Raw genomic sequence first — 20,013 nt, forward strand, 5'->3', positions numbered from 1 at the left:
TGACCCCACAGAAAAGAAAAACAGCCAAAACACCATCTGTCAACCCAGGCTACATCACGTCAATATGGAAACCCCCAAAGGAAGAACAGTGATAGAATTTCTAAATTTGTTTCTTAACATCACTGAAAAATGTGTTATAAACGCACTTCACAGATCTCTCGGCCTGCCTTTTAAAGCGTGACATGTTTATTCTGACTAATAAAAACACATAGATACGTCTTTACCATCTTAATGTGTCCATTTCATTTTAAAGTAAATACAAAAACAGTATTTAAAAGCAAAAAATCTTTGCCCTGCATTAAATCACCACTATAGAAAACAATGAGTCTATAAAGGACCAAGTTGGCCACTGTTGACAAAAGGCTTGGGCCTCAGAGTAAAAATTTGTGGCCATTGCTCAATTCTGTAACACCATAGACTATACAACATTTTTACATTATTGTCTTCCTGGTGTATTTATTAGAGTAACTAAAAATCAAACACAAAAACTAATAAAAACCCCAAAATGCTGATTCACAATATATTTGTTACTCTATCCTAAAATAATGTTCGCAGACACAGAAAAAAAAAGTATTTGTGATCTCTTTAGAACAGGTATAATTTTGGATTGTTCAAATATTTAACAAACCATGTACTTGGGACAGTTTTCTTTTTAAATGATTAAAGTCTTGACACATTTTAGTTCTAACATTTAGGAATCTCAACTGTTGCTTAATATTTAATGAACTGAATGAAAAGGGTACTACTAATATCTGAATGACTGAGACAGTTTAATTTAAATCCATCAAAAACAAATCTCTGACTCACCATCACGAGTGAAACAGAGGATCATGATCACGCCCCCCCCCCTTCAAAAAAAGGGGCACAGTTAAGAGCTGAAACCTGCTTTGCCTGTGTGCTCACATATTGCAAGACAAACAGATAAGTCTCACGACAAACACAGAAATAAAGGTCAAAGTAAAAAATATTTATTTACAAAACTCACACTTCATGACACGAATATAACTATTTCTTGCAGCATATTTTTAGAGGACATGGGATTTGGTCATGTTTCCCCACAATACAAAAAGTTAAAAACAAACCGATTTGATATTTCCAGGTAAAGACAAAAAACAAAGCTATTTTTTACAAATTCAATGTTTTGACAATATTGAGAACAGCTCTTGACCTTCAAAAGAACCAACGATGTGAATGACGGAAAACTATATGCAGACCATGATTCATACAACACTTTCTGGACTTCCCGGATGTCATTTGCATGGCTGAAGCTGCAAATTCAGCAACAGATATTTTAAAGGTTTGCTTGCACAATAGATCACCTTCTGCACAAACAATATTGAACTTTGATGAAAATGGATGAACATATTTGTACAATGCCAATAGCAGTCTGTGTTTGTGACAGTCAAGCAGGATAAGGTCATTGACCACAAAAACCGAAAGCTCCCAGCTGGTCACAGTTAAAGAGAAAACATCCTTCTGCTTAAACCAAAATGTTGTAAACCAAAAAGTTTTTAGGCCACAGCAATAGAAGCCTGAGAAAATAAAAGGTTTTCTCATGGTCATCTTAGAAAGCATAGCGTGTTCGGATGTCTTCCAGTTTTTTAGACACCTCTGGAGGAGTGCGGTCCAATTCCTCGGCCACGCTCTTCTGCTTATGGGGGTCCATGGAGTTAAACTGCTCACACAGATCTCCATCGATCACATTCTGGAAATATCCAAAAGTCAGTGGGAAAGAGTGCAGGTAAAACCAACCACTTATCTCTTAATTGTATGTTTTTAATTTGTGTAATTTAACAAATAATTTGTAGGTTTCTGTTAAGTGTCGCTTCATTAAAAGATGCAGTGACAAAATTTAGGAAGTTTACAAATGTGTAAGTTAACAATAAACAAAAACACTGTGTTACTCAAGCAAAGAAGTATTAAATGCACGTTGCTGCTTACTTTCACAGGGAAATAGTAGGAACGGAAGCTGAGGTGATCTCGGCCACAAAGAGGAGGAAACTCAGAGCGCATGTGCATCTCCAAGTGCTGGAAGAAGTCATGATCCTGAAGACAGATGAGATGGACAAAATAATCTTAAAAATGCATGATTTTATGCATGTAAAACATTCTCCAAGCAAACACCCAAGTGAGAACAATGTACCATAAAAACACAGCAAGTATTATGTTTGATAACTGAAAGTTGCATCATTCATGTTACAGTCTCTAACTGCCTGATCAAAGTTACGCAAATGAACTTCTTTTTCTTTAGTGGTTTTACACTTGCAAATCCATTGGCACATGAGCACTGGTCGTTTCTGCTTTAAGGAACTATACCTCATGAGAAGTGAAGGGCACAAGTATGCCGATGCCCCCTGATAGTGTGGTGTACACCAAAGACTCTGATCCTCCAGGGATGAGAGTGGTCTTCTGAAGGGACAGCACAGTCTCTCCTATGTGATAGTTAATAATCACCTCAGCCTGTGAATGACAAAGTATACACTTGTTTTTAGATACAAACACTTGAGTTGAGCATTGAGTTTTTAGCATAACTGAAATATCAACAGCAACAAAGATGCATTTAAAAATTATTTCAAACTATTATTTTACTTTACCATCACATCTAACAAATACCATTCACTTTTATAATACAAGTAGTTATTTTGCATGAGAACAGATATGGCCACAATATATACAGATATTATGCATTCTCAGACAGTTTTCACAGTATACCACCCCAAACAAGTCCACCTGTGGTTTGCTTACACATGCTTTTGGCATGTCCGTCTAATCTAGACGCAAGTCACTGGTGTGCAAAAAGGGACTTTCCCTCATGTCCACCGAAACATTTCCATGCTTCTAATTTTTACGTAACGATCCCTGGCGAAGGGACAAAATTTGCTGCTGAGGTTTCAAAAGCAGACCAGAGAGTGGACTTCAGCCAAGTGTTTCGGGGTGCAGGTCTGGGTGGGGCGAGACAACTGCAGTACCGACCATACAAACAAAAACAGGCCAAGAAAGATTCGGTGCAACTCTGTAGTGAGCAGCTTCTGGAACCTGTGGGACATGAGGTATTAATAGGTCACTGAAGGATACCTTCTGTGATGCTCCGTTGAGGAGGCCTCTGTCCCATAATGCTTTGTTGCCTGTGGGGTCCTCATCAACATCGTCGCTGGTGTTGGGGGGCAGCCGAACCTGAAAACAAAAATCAGCATGCAATTGTTTTTTTGAGAAAAAAGAAACCTCACAGACTTACTGACATCTCATGCAGGAGCTCGTCTGCATATTTTTGCCAAGCAAGTAAACCAATATCAAAACCAAATAAGAGACTATACTCACAACGCAGATATTTCCAAACTTATCGGCGGCAGCCATGGTGTCATAATCGAGCAGGCAGGCGGTCGTGACCCAGCGAGGATATGTTTCGTCTGCGAAAATAATCAGCTGGTTCTCGTTGCGTCTGTATCGAACCCAGAATAGACTCTCCTGAACATCAGACACAATCACACGCTGCCCAATGGTGTGGATACCAGTCACTATGTTAGGAACATGCTGCAAAAACAAGAAACACGATTTAGGAGCTTAAAATGTATATAACAAAAAACTTGAACAAAAAATACCTATTGACTATTTTGCTAACTTGACAGTAACAGACACAGCTCTGGAAAAACATGAGCAATGGATGACGATTTCCTTCATTTTTGGGTGAACTATCACTTTAAGAAAACCCAATAGTTCCCATCCATGTAAACTGCTACCATATAATAACTGTAAAGCATTGTGGTGTAAGCCTCAGTTGCAGTGCTTTTCATGTGGTTATGCATCAAGAAATGCGAGTACAAGAGCAGTGTGTCATCGACGTTACTCATTAAATGCTGTAAACCATCCACTTGCTTCCGTTGGGAAAGAGCTTTTTGGCTTCTCACCTTGTTTTCACACTTCCGGAGAAGTTTCTTCTTTCCCAGGTCATAGATGCGCAGGAGCTTGCCCACTCCCACCAAAACTCGCCCCTGAAAGGGAGCTATAGCCAGGGGAACGTCCTCAACAGGCGTCTGTCAATCAGAACTCAGGTTAAAACCCAATCAACTTCATCTTGTCTTAAGGTCACATGTGGCTTTGATTCAAAGTAAAAACAATGAAATCTTATTTCTTGTAGCATTGTCCAAGCACCCATCCAAGGAAAAAACAAATTGTTAATTGCTACGTTTAACTGCATTTCTAGGGCGCATTTAATGATTTATGGGGAATTCCACATTCTTTAACTTGCAACAAACACATGGGGCCGATTAGTAATATCATGGCAAGTCATTTCCTGTTCTACCTACCTTGTGCATAAACTCCAGCTTGTCCCCACCCCCTCCCAGCCGGTAAGTGTAAATATATCCTCCACCAACAGAGCGCGGATTTAATATCATATCTCTGGCTACGCCCACCAACACATACCACTCGTCTCCTCCATTGGAAAAGCGACAGGCAGCAACACTGCAAAATGAAAGAGCAAGAACAAGGTGAGAAAATAGACAAGAATACCTTAAAAGGCACCATGTTGAATGGCATCATCAGTTATCATTTAGTTTTCCATGACATTACCCCACCCATTTATGGTTTGGGTGGACTAAATTTGAGTACACATCTATATAGCACTTATTTTTTGGCAAGAAGTCCATGACTAGGGTTGGGTGTCGCTTGAATTTTATCGATTCCACAGTTGAAGTAAAACATTTAAATATCAACCTGTATGGTAATTGAGCCTTTTTATTGACGGCTTTTACAATAAATATACATCTATGAGCCCCGTTTTGTACATATATACACATAGCAACCATGTTTTGTCTGATTTATTACAATTTGCATACCATAGTTCAGGTACATCTTGGTTTAACTGTAGTTACTTAATGAAACTACGGTAAATTTGTGGTTCCTATGCTTTACTGCAAATACTATAAACTATGCTTAATATAGTAAAGTGTGGTTAATTTTCCTAATGGCTTTTATTGAGGTGTCAGGAGATTACAGGTTAGCACATGCAAATTTTTGAAAATTTGCAAACAGGAATTGATAAGAATTGAAATTTTCATATCAAGAATCCGATTCATATTATTTGACATTCGGATCTGATTCCCAACCGTTCGATTCCGAATTGGAATAGATTTTTGATCACCAACCCTATCCATGACATCTTTAATCCAAAACTCTCTCATCATCCCACACCTGAAGGCCGCTTCATTCTGCTCCAGTTGCACCAGGTCCAGTGTGTTGCCCTGAATAGGGTTGATAAGACGGACCAGTGAGGCCCACTGCCCAGAACCCGCTTTTGGTGCCCCAAAGATAGCTTCTGGAAGGTTTTCGTTCAAGAATGCGGCTGCCATTTCGGCAGCTAGCTCCCTTTCATCCTCTCCTGCAGCCTCCACCATTTCCTAAAGAACAGAAAAAAGCTTAAACTTGTCATGTCAATAATATTAGATTGTCTCTTTTTGGTACACACAAGTTCCATCATGTTTCAACTTTAACTAATTTTACAGTAACCTATACCTTTAAAACAAGTGGATTAAACCTAACAGCGCCTACTATGCAGAGAAGCTTTTCCACGTGGCGAAATACCGCTTGATCCGATTTATACAGTAGATTATCAGTGAGGTCAGATACTGTTGTTGGGTGATGAGGTCTGGCTCGAAGCCTGCGTTCCAATTCATTACAAAAGTGTTCAATGTGGTTAAAGTTGGGGCTTTGCGCAGGCCACTCATGTTCCATACACAATAATTTGCTTTGCTGTTAGACTTTGAGGATGGTTTCAGCATAATAATCTAGTGGGAGCAGGAAGCACAAAACTCTGCGGAATGTCACTGTAGCCTGTAACATTACAACAAATTTGTCTTCATTGGAAGTGAGACCTCTGGCCAAACCCATAATTTAAAAGACAACGTTCACATACTTTTGGCTATGTTCTGTATATAGGGAGCTTTTCAAGACATTTTGCACATAAACAAAAGACAACAATCCTTAATCAGTAAATTAAAAAATGTAAACATTCATTGTCCAGCACAGTTTATGGACTTATTGTTCATTCTTTTTAGAGACACCAGCCGTATTTCATCAATATGATTTACGTGTGTGGGACCACCACATTAACCACATCATCCAAATTACAATGTCACTTTTACAAATCGTCAAAATGGAATTTCCCTGTCAAACACAAGAAATTATAATACTTCAAAATAGCAACGCACACTTGCCTTCTTTATTCCAGTATTTGCTGAATTACTAACTCAATGATTTAATAGAGAAAATGAGTGATTGAGACAGAGGAGAGGGGGGAAGAGTTTAAACTGAGATTAGTCGAAAATTCCAAAACCGGGACTATAGTATCTGGTTTCCTCATGTTGCCTGTTGCTCTTAAAAGGGCAGTTTCACTGACCTCGGCCATCTGCTGCTTGCGTTGGGCTTTGGTGGCCTCAGTGTAGGCATTATGGTCCGTTTCAATCAAGATAAGGTTGTTGGTCTCCGGGTGGATGACGAACTTGCGAGGTGTGTACTGCGTTGGGAATGCCACCTGGTTAAAGACAGCGCCCAGTTTCTCTAGAGCCAAAATTCTGTGGGAGGAAGATGGGAAACGGAATACATTAAAGGCATTATAAAAAAAATGCTAGTTGACGTAATGACAAACTGGAAATATCCAGGATTTTTATTTAACTGATGTAATATATGAAAGTGGGATTTATAAATACATTTTTTTTTCTAAAGGAACCAGAAAATAGGAAGCGAAACCAAATACCCAACCGCAATATGGTTGATGTAACGCTTCTATTCTCACAGTAAACTTTTCCTCTCACCAGATAAAAAGCATAGCAAAGGCAAAAGATACTCAAGTGTATGCAGAGCATTTGTGCATTTACCTCAGTGTGTTGGTGGAGATGGCAACGATGCCTTCTGGACACTGCTCCGAAGCAAAGCCTGAGGCGTATTCCAAGGTTTCATATGACAGTGGGGTCAGGTGGAAACGAGACTGATATGAATAACTCAGCCATGAGCGACTGGACATGGCCAGAACCTGCAGGAGTTAAATGTCACACAATAAAGTCAGAAAACCATCATGCTGTGAGAGAATACTGTGCTGATATCAATAGCAGGGATGACTCACAGCTTCTTGGGCCTGCATCCGGACTCTAAAAAGCTTGACAGGACGAGAGCCGAGATAACGGGTACGAGTATCAGACAGATCTCCGGTCACTGGGTCCAAAACTGTACGCAGCAACACTCCGTTCTAAAACAAAGAGGTTATTAGTGCGAGACGGAACCCATTTCAGTCAAGTCCCATCCCTTCTAACAACCATTAAAAATGTCTAATGTCATTGAGTATTCTAACAGCCAGACCATTTCAAGAATGCCACATTAAAGGAACAGTTCACCCCAAAATTTTAATTCAGACAATATAGTCATCATTTAAATGTCAAATCAGCAAATCATCTACCTGCAGACCAATGTTGAGATAAAGGAAGCCGATAGTGCCTTTTTCACCCAGCTCATCCTGTTTTTCCACTCCGCCCATTTCCACGATACAAAGAGACTCCGGCTGTGCGGGAAGAGCCTGCATGCTCAATGGCTGAAGACAGTCCTGTGCAACAAAGTATTACATACATTATACACAATCGCTCATCAAAGGACTGTTAAAATAATGTTAAATCAATTTGGCTTACTGATGGATCCAGGGAGATGATGCGGACGGTATTGTCTACCAACCCAACAGCCAGGAAACGGGAGCGTTGTTCTCCAGGGGGCACGTTTGCCAGGCTCATGCACACCACATCTGCAGACATCTCCTTCCTTTCTGTGTATTCATTCAGCTGTCCAGACTGAACGCAAGAAATAATTTTAATACAGGACACTTTAAGCACAATCAGAAAATGAATTGAAGAAAAATACCCGATGCAAACTTACCGGATCCATCTCAAAATACACAAGCTCTCCTCCAGTCAAAGCGATGACCACCTGCCTCTGATTCACAGCACATCGGACGATGGTCTTCTTTCCTGGAGTCTTCCATTCATTCACTCTCTTATCCGCCCGGATGTGACGGATCCCATCAGGGTACACCTGCAAACACGCAGCAAATCAACAAAACATCCTGATGTGATTATGGAGCATCTTAAGAAAAACTGGCAAAATGTTTGTTGAACATGATGATTATAGAACATGGTGATGGACCAACGAGGGTTATGTTTACAATAAAACCTAACAGTAACACAAACAATATCCCAGTCTTCAAAATCGTAATGTCGGAAAAAGATGTAGGTCACCGAGATGTCACATACTTGCACAAGTGCATCTTCTCCCAGCAACGAGCAGGACAGTGTGGGTGTTGTCCCCAGGAAACCGGAGTCTGTCACTTCTTCCACAGTCTCTCCGATGGAAAGAACCAAGGTGGCATTAACGAAAGACACGATGATGTAAGCGTCAAACTCATCTGTGAAAAGAAACCCAGGTTTATCATACAACTTTCTAGAAATATCTGCTAACAGTTCGCTTTAAAGTGTGTTTTTCGTAGCCTCAGTAACCACTGAGGCACAAAAACATGACTTAAGTGTTATTATTTGTCCGATGGTGAACAATGGCATGTGTTATATCAAGAAGCTTATGTTTATTTTTAAGGAGCTGAAATTATTTAAACAAATACTTTAAAAAGTAAAACAAGATTGAACTGGCTTCTCACACAAGTCCGCAGTCGAAATGAAACTACTGCTTTTAAGAACCAAGCCTGCAAACCGCATTTATGAATTCTACTGAGCTCAAACAGCACACTTGCACGAAAAATCAACAACCAGATCACATGATTTCAAAGAAGTATCTGGCAGAAACTGTCAGTTTCTCTAAGCACAGCTTGTTCTAGCTTACATGCCAACCACGTTAAACAAAGCATTGTTGCTATTCAGCAGAATCTGGTGAACAATTTTCAAGTGGAAGCATGCCACAGCTTTCAGACTTTAATGGGTGTTTCTAGTGTGCACTTGTATGTACTTGCACATGTGCTCTGTTAAGTTACTGTAACACCAGCATGTTACACCTGCATTTCAAGATTGAGTTAGTTTAAGCTAGGGTTGGGTGACTTTTTCGGTACTTAACTGTATAATAAAAAAAAAATATTTCAGTGAAAAAAGGCCAAACCTCTCAATTCAAACATTTGGTCTATTTCTTTTGTGTAAAATTTCAACAAGAGAAATAACTACAGTATTATTATTACAACCAGCTTATTCTATTTCCTTGTTAAACACAATCATTTTATGCACTTTGACAATTTACCTAAAGCAGGAGGCATCCACCATTAACAGACCATTAGAAAATATAGAAAAACGGTCATAGTAGCATACAGAATGCAGTAAATTAATGTAGACTTTTTTTGCACATGCCACTGGAGCTAGAGAGGTTTAAAGTTTGGTAGCACAGCCCAAACAGTAGGAGCACAGTATAAATTGTCGGCTGTCATCATTAAAAAAAATTGTGTGCAGTTCATCATGAAAAGGCAGGTAACTGATAAAAGACATTCATGTTACATACAGATGGATAAATTAGGGCCATATCATCTTTACACTACCTACATTTGTTAAAACTTTTCTAAATTGTGTGTTTTTCCTTTTTTACTATGATATTTAGTCATAATTTTCCTTGACGAAAGCGACACTAGTTGGACCGGACATGACGGTTATTGATGACGTAGAGTGAGAAATCGAAGACACAAGACCACTGAAGAATGCATATTGAGAAATGGCCGATAACTCGCAACAAGATTAGATTTGTCATTGTCTTCCCAAATTTTGAGTGGATCTCTCACCTTCCACATGTTTCCTGACAGTCCACACAGCATTAGGGTTACCGGGCAGTTCCGAAACAGCCATTTCTGACACCTAGGGAAAAAAATATTAACACATTATGTATAAATAACCTCTGGAATTACCTAGAAGCAAAAGTGTGAAACCACACAACTAGCACATAATTTTGCTAGGATACAGTGGGTGTCAAATTTCCATGTTACAACAGAGTTGATAAAAGATGACACGACTGTTAAAGTCACAAACCTCAAGTCCATGTCTTAGAACTCTCAGTGTAGATCTGGGTCCCCTGCCACACGCCACATACAGTTGGGGAGTGTCTTCATTAGCCAAATCGGCAATCTGCAGATGGTGGTGAAAATGCAATGTTCTATAAATTTATATCCAGTGATAAATGACTTCTTCATGGATTAAAAAGTGAAAAAAATTGTTTGAGTCATATTCAACCGACACTATCTAAATAGTCGAAACCAATAGCGTTTATACAGTAGTTCCAGTTTGCGTATTTTAAAAGCTATTTTTAATCTATGAAAAAATGATTCATACCTAGACAAATAATCAACCATCTATAACTTTTCAGTCTTTTTTTCGATTGAACTTATAAAAGACCAAACAATATTTTGTGAAACTTAATAATTATCTGAAGAAAGAACAATAAAAGCACCACTAAAGACCAAACATTTTCTTTGTATTTGTCTCCAGAGTGCTTTTCACTTTTTCTTCATTTTGGCTGTGAAACCTTATTCCTTAAGCTTGGCTACACCTGACAACCATTTCAGTGTTTGACTAGCTTTGTCAAGGCGACCGTTAAGAATGTTTCACTAACATTTCCAAGGCGACACGGCACTGCTTATGTGACACACGGCAGAGCAGTGTTAATTTTGACGGCAAATTTTTATTTAGTTATAGTCATAGTCTTTTGACGAAATGCAATTTAGTTTAAGTCACATTTTAGTCAACCCCATCATTCTATTTTTAGTCGACGAAATATGAAAAACATTTTACTCTAATAAATATACATTATATTTAGTCTACTAAAATCTAAATGATTTATCTTTCCTGTAGCTTAGTTGTAAGAGCATGGCATTAACAACACCAAGGTAATGGGTTTGAACCCAAGGGATTGCACATACTTTGAAACAAATGTATAGGATAATGCTATGCAAGTTGCCAAATGCTTCAATGTAAATCATTTACTTTGTGTAATTAAATGTTATATACAAAGATTCAACTGTTTTGATATAATTTACTTCACCTTAGAACGAAATTAAACCAGGTCATTAGCTTTATTTTTCTGAAAAAAATAATAAATAGATATGCATTGTTGGAACACAAAACATCAGACCTTGAACGACATGTTCCAGTCCCTCAACCAATGCACTCTTTGAAGAAAATAGCTGCCAGCACTGTCTTAGCTATTTCTCATCAACTACCATCTAAAGCTTTCAAAAAGACATCAATTGTATTACATTTCTTTAGTCATGCAAACATGTTACATATTTGGTTCGAATGTACAGTTTAATTCGCATTGAGTAGAAGACAGCGCTGGTTTTCTTTTGGCTGACTAATGCATTTCACGCTATGCAGCTTGTGTTAGCGTATAAGTTAAAAGGCATATAAAACATTTGAGCTTGCCTTTGTTATGTGTTTCTGGGGTGTCTCGCCTGCAGTCGCTCTTCAAGTTTGCGCCGTTTTACCAGCAATCGTCAAGGCAAATAAGACGCTTTGTAAACCGCGTGGAGACAAAATACATGTCTGTGCTTGCTTACCCTTCTCAGAGAGTCTTCACTCTACTGCTTATATGAGAGAAGCAGCACATGCGCGCAAACTGATGTCTGTAGACTATAGAAGAATATTTTCATCTCGTTTTTATTAGTTGACGAAAATTTCAATATATTTTTATTACAGTTTTCGTTATCATGCATTCATTTTTATTTAGTTATCGTCTCGTTTTCGTCAGTGAAAACATGTTAATGAATACTTTTCGTCTTAGTTTTATTCAACGAAATTTACACTGTTGCAGAGCCACAGAAGCTGTATGACTAATGCATTGCTTTCACATAATTTAAATTTTTTATTAAAAAATATGCACAAACTTTTAACTTTGTCATGATATATCTGACATTTTGATTGTCAAATGTGTGCATGTGAATGTGTTTTGTTGTTTAAACACTTTATAATGATCTTTATAATGAACGTTAGTTGAGCTATAAGCAGGTGCTTATAGCTCAACTAATAGCTTTCTGCCGTGGTCTGAGATCTGTCGGATTTACATCACGTGAATTCATCCAATTCTCTTAAAAAAACAAACGTAAATGCCTGGTGAACCGGTAGAAGAATTGAGTGATCTTAACAATCAATTTCATTGCAGATACTGTATCTGATGTGAATAAAACATCCGTCAAATGACATTTGTGTAGACAGACATCAGTGTGTAATATACAATCTGTAAATGTATTTTGTGCTTGTAGGCACTTGTATATGTCTAAAGCCTAAATTAAATATTATGTGGTTGAAAGGACAGCATAGTTGTGATATGTCACAGTCGGTCTCTTGCTCAGTGCCCGTCAAAGCGCAGAATGTTCAAATCACACGTGTCAAAGGGTTAAAAACATTATGAAAAGTGAATTTAACACATTAAGGATAGGCTGGAACCCTGAAATTGACAGAAATCTGTCGTAAACTCACTGCACTTAACGGAAATCCATCGTAGTGGCGGAGAACTTTAATCCATGCTTCTAGCTTTTAGAACTGACAAAAAAACAGCAACACATTTCGTCTATAGCAGTTTTTCCCAATTATCAATTCCCATATCAACATGCATGTCAGTGTTGCACAGTCACCAAAACCGCGATTCATTCCTATACATCTGTTTCCGTGCCAACTTACAGTACATTTTCCGTTAGTAGTTTCCTAGTTGGGACTGCAGCCCATTGAAGCATTAATGAGCTTCTGTTGATGGATGGAAAGATACACATTCACAAACCTGGCAAGACATGATGGGAGAAAGATTTTCTTGCTCATCCACCAGCACCAGGTTCTTGAGAGGGCGGGGCTGGAAAAAGAATGTGTCGCCCTCCTCCAGAGGCATGGCGGAGGAAAACTCTGGTTCCTCATCGTCATCTCCCAAATGGGCAATCTGATACAGGTAGCTAAAAAACAAAGCAGGTTTAAGGTTCATCCAGCAAAAGCATTGTGTAACACAATGTGCTCAACAGGGCATGCATACTGGCAATACTTTCAGTGAATAGTCTCAGGTTAAACAGAAAATGAGGGAATTATGGTTACATTCAGACCACATACGTATCAAACAAATTTAACTTGTACCCATATTCTTCAGTGTCAGATTCTCGAAACCAGTTAATCCAAAGAATCATGGGGTTATGCCACCAAATGTCACATTCCCCTAAAAAATTTTTTAATCACACTGCCATACTTACTGGTTTCCAAACTCTGAAGAAACAAATAAGAAGCCAGTCTTCAGAACACACATGGCTGTAGCCACAGGAATAGTATCAAAATACTTCATCCTGATCTCTGTCACCTAAAAAAAAGAAGTGTAAAAAGTATTTAATCTCACTACATGCATAGATTACACAATGCCTATGTTATTTTGTGTGAGTTTAATTTTCAATGGAGATTATGTGTTATATAGGGCTTTCTCTGCAAATAAGTAAATCTTATTTTCATTAACTGGGTAAATCCCTGCCTCTTAGGCAGAGATAAGAACTTCTGCCCAAGTTTCTAAGATGGAAGTTAGACATTCCAGTGCATTGTTGTACTAATTCAAACTAAGACAAGTGGACAGCAGGCAAGTATCGGAATGTAAACAAAAGTACTTGAAAATCTCCAGTTATCCATTAACTAATTAAAAAAGCTGATGACCCAGTCTTTTACTTTTTTAGTCTTCAGGTGCGCTTACCATTTCTTCATCTGTTTCCAGGGTAACCTTAAAGATGTCTCCCTGCTCTGTCTGAGCCAGAAAGAAAAACATAGACTTGGTCTTGTGGGTGGCCGAGCAGACAAAGATCATGCCTCGCTCAGGATCATCCAGGTCATTCTGTTGTTTCCGGAGAAAGGGGAAAAAGCAAAGGCATTGAGGTCACATCCGCATTTAATTTCTCCTAAAAACAACAGAAACTAGCCAGATGGACTAGACAAAAGCACACTAGGTCAACAACAATTAGTTCATATCAGTCTTTTATGTATCTCCAGTTAAAGTCAGAGAAGAGACATGAAAAGCTCATCATTTCAAAACTAAAATGTCCTGTTTAACATACTGAGCTCAAACTGGAAGAGTAATTACACAACTCACCCTCCTGCGAGGGATTGGACAACGGATGTCAGGCTGGTCTCCAAAGTTTTTGTAGGTTATGTAGTTCTCAGAGCAAATCAGCACACCACTGGGTCCATCAGAACCACCAGGCACTACATCACAGGTTTAAAGATCAGATTACCACAAAAACTTGAGACACTTTGATCAAACAAAATCAATACTGTGTTCTTAGCTTAAAGATCAGAAATAACAAGATTCTCTTCATCAAAAAGTCAGAGAAGAGACATGATATTCATCATTTCTACAACAGAGAGCTTGCTTTTTATTATTTTTGATTGAAAGACAAGACCTTTATCAAAATCTTTATGAAATTGTGACATTTTGAAAAGCAAATAGCTTCTGCGAACACTTGCAATCTTGTAAATCTTATGATTACATCTATTTTCATCATTCTCATAGGTGAGCACCTGTGATGAGGAAGTTGCCGTGTTCCTCCAGTGCCTCGCTGTACTTGCGAACCACATGGTTAAGTCCCAAGTCCAGCTCATAGAAGGTGAGAGTCTGTTGCGTGTTTGCTGCAGCCTCTCCAGTGGGATCATTATCCGCCTCCTACAGACCATGAGACAAAAAAAAAATGTAACATTAGTTTTGAAATTCTGAGGCTCTGTGGGTGTGATGAAAAATTGTTTGTGACAGACAACAATACAAACACGATGCTGCCTTATACTTATGTAAAACTCTAAGACCTGGTTTCACAGACACCGCTTACCTTTAGCCAGGACTATGCCTTAGTTTTGTAAAATACATAACTGGTCTGCATCTGGAGATAGCAGTGGCTCTGATATATTTTAAAGTGAGAGTTCACCCATTTACTCACCCTCATGTCATTTCATACCGGTATAAATTACTCTCTTCAGATGAACACAGAAAGATCCTTAGAACAATGTTAGCACTGTTCGATTCTTTGACATCACTGACTGCCATAGTAGAAAATAATTAATACAAATCTTTCTTTTAACATTTTACTATGGTAGAGGATGTGACAGAACTGAAAATTGCTAACATTCTTACAAATGTCTTTGTTTAACAGAACAAAGTAATTCCTACATGTATGAAATACATGATGGTGCGTAAATGGGTGAACTAACACTTTGACCATTGTTTTGTCTGTGAAACCAGGCCTTAGAAACAAAAGTTTGAGTAAAATTGTAAATTGGGATTTTGTTTGTAATGACAGGATTTTGAATAATCGGTTAGCTGCTTATATCTGCATCTTAAGCAACTCAAATATCATCCTCAGAGAATTTCTTTGAAAAGACTGACCTCATAATCCATTTCCAAGCAGGCAAACATGGGGTTCTCAAAGCCAACATCCACCCCAACCACGTGGTAAACGAGCGTATTGGCTTTGTGTGCCTCCAGGGGGGAGGAGATGGTAAGACGGGCAGCTGCATCTCTGTTAAGGATATATACCAACTTTTGCTTCTCTATGGCACCTGAAACAATATGAAAGCCCAAAGTTAAAATATAATAGAAAACATTTAAAACATAAAAATGTTCCTTTATGGAGTCTTTCAGTTAGTGTCACCCAATAAAAAAAGAAGGAACTATAAATTAAATAAAAATGTCTGCTAAGTGCCTAACGGGCTGTGTCCACAGAGGCGTTTACGCCTGCGGTCAGAATGTTTTTTTAATTGTTTTCCACGGTAACGGCACGCTCTTAAAAAAGCCATCAGTTGAAGTTTTTAATGCTTAACTTTGGGCAAAACGCTGCGCCTGTGTCAGGGATTTCAGCCAAACTCCTTCCGCTTTCAGCTGCATAAATGCGACTCGTTGGACACAGCCCCTAAATGTACATAAAGCAATCCATAACAATTGAAGTGTTACCTATCATAAAAGCTCTCCCCTTAGGATCCACAGCAAGGAACTGTCCTGGCACGATGCGTCTGCACCCACTCTTGCCAAATGTCTCCTGGTGAATCTTCTCAAACATGTTCTTGGAGGAATGGTACTCCAAGATTACAATACGACCAGAATCACTGCCAACCACAACATAGTCTAGGATGAAAAAAGAAAATGTCTTTACATGAACAATAAAACAACAGGAGTAAGCATATCCTTCAGTTTTGCTAAAGACATGTTACGAGATGAAGCTATTTACCTTTAGTTCCACCTGTCAGCCTGAAGGCCATGAGGGATCGGATAACACCAAATACCTCCATAGTAAGTAGTGTGTGGACTTTGCCCGTGTTGGCATCAGGACGCAGCAGCTCAATAATCTTCCCACGGGAGACAACAATCTCCTGCAGCTTGGTTCCTATAAAGAGAACCAAAACAGAGAATAATCAAAATTACAGCCTTAATATTTGTCTAACAAAATATGAGGAATTGCCCTCACACTTTAACAAATTCCCTACTACTAAAAGTAAAGAGTCACTCTGCTATACCTGAGAAGTTGCCATGGATGGCATGGGTGATTCCAGTCGCCCGCTGCAGGGTCAGATTGTAAAGAAACATGGTTGCTGTCGCTGGACCTTCAGGCTCAGGACAAAGGAGCTAAACAGCACCTATAACCACATAACAAGGAGATGATTCACTATATAAACAACGTCTTAACCTCAGCAAAACTTAGTTTGATCATGTTTACTCGGCCCAGAGCTACAGAACAAATGCTTGTTGCTCCGTTTCTTTTGTTCTTCGATACACAACTACATGTATAGAACCATTCACGACGCAATTGTACATGTTGCTGCACTTTAATGTATTAATAGACCGTATACACAGAAAACAAGTATTAAATACTGCTAAGAGCACTTGAACTTGCCAGGGTTAGTTAGTCGTCCATTCACCATTAGCCGGTTTGCTAATAAACTTCGCAGTTCGCGTAAAGAGTATAACTTCGATTTTTTAAACAGATTTATGTATGGAACAATATTATGGGTTACTGAGGTAATGCAGAAAAACTATTTACCGAAAAAGCAACCAGGATGTTGAAGATTTCAATCAGATGAGAAACATATAGAATTCATTGGCCTGGTCGCTCGTTATTTCCAAACGGCGCTCAAACGACAGAGGGCCTCTATGTTCCGTGTCGCACAGTAGGGCTGGCATAATACGCGCCTGAGTAAAAATATTTTTTTATTGCATGAAATGAACATGCACGAATGACGAAGTAGAAGTAAAAATATCTTCCATATAAAGACTACAAAATCCTTTTTGAGTAGTAAAGTTTTATTGGAAAACACAAGGATAATGTAAATTTCACAAAAACTTCTGTTACTTAACACAAATAACTGCACTAAAAAAGTAATAACGCTTTATGAACCATGCTGTTTGTTTAGAGCATATTTTTCGCCTAAACTGTTTCCATAAGAAGAGAGAGAGAGAGAGAGAGAGAGAGAGAGAGAGAGAGAGAGAGAGAGAGAGAGAGAGAGAGAGAGAGAGAGAGAGAGAGAGAGAGAGAGAGAGAGTTTGCATGGTGGCTGTGGAAATCCCAGAAAAGAACCACACACTTCTAAGGCAAAATTTCCATTACAGCATAGAAATGCCCACCACTATTTATATCCGAAATTACAATTACAAATTCAAAGCAGTGTGCACACAGTTCTGTTTTCGTTAAGTTCATTTTGATTTATTAATTTGGAATTGGTTTGCACAGATGCCACGTTTGCACAGATGTCACGTTGTAACAGACATTAACCCTTTGGTGTAACTGCCATTGAAACCCCTTCTAATGCACAACGAGGGTCTATGATGACCCATATTTATTTTCTATATGCTTTTCCCATGCATGTCTGGGTGTTTTGAAATTAAATTATTTATAAGTCCACGATCTATGAAATCCATGATTCATGAATATTTTGAACATTTTTGATTTTCCAAATCAAGTTTACATATAAATGACCCAAAATGACAAAAACGACCTATCAATACTATAATAATGAAACAAATAGACAACATTTTGTTAAAATATTAATTTTAGTTATTTAGACCAACACATTTAACACTTGAAATATATTTATATTTTTCACACATATCATAACTGCTAACACTAATTGGAACTGTAGTCTATCCTGTAGCGCAACTTTAGTTAATTGTGATAACCAAATAAGAGAAAAAATAGACAAATTAACATCAAACATTTCCCATCTCACATTGCCAACTTAGTGCTTACATGCCTCACAAAAATGACAACTACACATTTGTGCTCCTGCATCAGGACTAAGAATGACCTAATCTTCCTCATCCTGTTCATCAAGCAACACTCTTAGACCATTTCAGCATTTAATGAATGGGAACAGCCATAATAACTGCAAACAGTGCTTCAAATGCAAACAGTTGGTCCAGTACTTATATATTGCTACTGTTAGACAGAAGCCTTGTATTTCGAAAACTGTTACTTCTCAGGAACGACAGAAAAATAAATAAGCTAAATAGCAATTCACCTTGGAATGTTCACTTTGGAAGGTTTTATCTTACATTTTGTCAACTGAGTCATTCACATATTTTTATTCTGTGACGTATTTACACTGTGATAGTTTTTTTGTACATTTTTGGCCATTTTATTATAAGAAAACAAATAAAAACAGTGGAAAAGTACCCAAGGTTACGAGAGAACAACATGTCACAAACTTTCAGGCCTCTGGTTTTTAGGCCTAAGAAACATCCCTGGATTTTACATTGTTACAACTGCTCAAAATGTGCTCTAAACATGCTTAAAATTAAATAAAGTACATTTATGTGAATAATCATTAAACAGATATACCGATTTGTATGCAATTATTTTTAGTTAAATGTGTTCTCAGATGTTTCCACTGATACACATATGTCAACTTACTTTTTAGGTATAATTGAATGAATAAAAATAAATCTTTGTGAATTTTTATATAATCCTCACTCAGCACCTGCTCAGCACCAGGTTATCATGACCTGTTTGTAGATTCTAGTCATAGCAACGGGGCGGAACATGCCCAAGTTTGGTCCTCAGGTATGATTGGGGCCGGAACAAGTCTTCTTGATACTGTTTAGTTATTTCTTGTCCACCACAATTAAATAATGGTCATCCTGACCTGCTTCCCTTTGCAAAACTCATTGTAGATTGTTGTCATAGTAACGAGGCGGAACTCACCCAAATTTGGTCCTAAGGTACGACTGGGCCAGGACATGTCTTTTTAATACTGTATTTCTCAGGGACATAATAACTGTGGTGTGGTGAAGACCACTGCCCAGTGCATGTAAAATATATCTAAATAGGTATTTCTTAGGTATATCATAACTGTGGTGAAGACTAGTGCCCAGTGCATGTAAAATATATCTAAAATCACTCAGAAATTACACAATAAACCTTATCATTCTAAGTTGGTTAAAATTATTTATAGAAATCAAGATCTTTAATGAATACCTTGAATATTGAATGATGAAATACTTTTCTTTCAAAGATTCAGCAAATAATAAGAAATGAATGCAAGTCATTTTAGACCCATGTTGTGCATTAGAAGGGTAGTGTTACAAAAAATGTTTTGTTCAAAAAGTAAGAAAGGAAAAATGAAAATAACGATTTGTGATGATCAAAAGCATGATAATTGAGGAATACCTGGAATACTATCATATTATATAATTAATTTCTGGCAAAGATATAGAAAATAAAAACTCTATTGGGTCATTTTAAACCCATGTTGTGTTAAGAAATATACACATTGCTTGAAACCAGCCCCCAGGTAATTTCTTAGGATTGATTTTGGTGAAACGACCCAAGTGAAATGAGCACCATCAGCCCTACATCTACCACATTCGTACTCAATTAAGAGCACCTATACGCTTCCTTTAACAGATCATAATTTATTCACAATGTGCATGAGGCAGGGATGGATTACTGACCGGGTCAATGTGGGCCAGTGCCTAAGGGCCCTTGACTACCTTGAGCCCGAGGGGACCCTG

General features: G+C 38.2%; 1 protein-coding gene and 1 non-coding gene across 2 annotated transcripts; both read right to left on the reverse strand.

Moving 5' to 3' along the window:
- Window positions 1–946: 946 nt before the first annotated feature.
- Window positions 947–17,170, reverse strand: sf3b3 (splicing factor 3b, subunit 3). Its single transcript, XM_056766422.1, has 27 exons — window positions 17,048–17,170; window positions 16,524–16,643; window positions 16,238–16,393; window positions 15,964–16,134; window positions 15,400–15,572; window positions 14,544–14,685; window positions 14,116–14,228; window positions 13,723–13,860; window positions 13,241–13,344; window positions 12,787–12,952; window positions 10,047–10,142; window positions 9,803–9,875; window positions 8,289–8,440; window positions 7,915–8,070; window positions 7,674–7,829; window positions 7,448–7,591; window positions 7,118–7,240; window positions 6,873–7,027; window positions 6,395–6,569; window positions 5,191–5,396; window positions 4,305–4,461; window positions 3,906–4,031; window positions 3,319–3,531; window positions 3,076–3,174; window positions 2,317–2,460; window positions 1,942–2,046; window positions 947–1,705 (listed from the first exon to the last, which is right to left on the reverse strand). The coding sequence occupies exons 2-27, from the start codon at window positions 16,591–16,593 to the stop codon at window positions 1,565–1,567; spliced, it is 3,654 nt and encodes a 1,217-aa protein (XP_056622400.1). The 5' UTR covers window positions 16,594–16,643; window positions 17,048–17,170; the 3' UTR covers window positions 947–1,564.
- LOC130436205 (small nucleolar RNA SNORD111) lies at window positions 14,309–14,384 on the reverse strand. The gene has a single exon (XR_008909039.1). It is a non-coding gene; the product is annotated as a small nucleolar RNA SNORD111 (small nucleolar RNA).
- Window positions 17,171–20,013: the final 2,843 nt, after the last annotated feature.

This window comes from Triplophysa dalaica, chromosome 14 (assembly GCF_015846415.1).
Source record: "Triplophysa dalaica isolate WHDGS20190420 chromosome 14, ASM1584641v1, whole genome shotgun sequence".
NCBI lineage: Eukaryota > Metazoa > Chordata > Actinopteri > Cypriniformes > Nemacheilidae > Triplophysa > Triplophysa dalaica.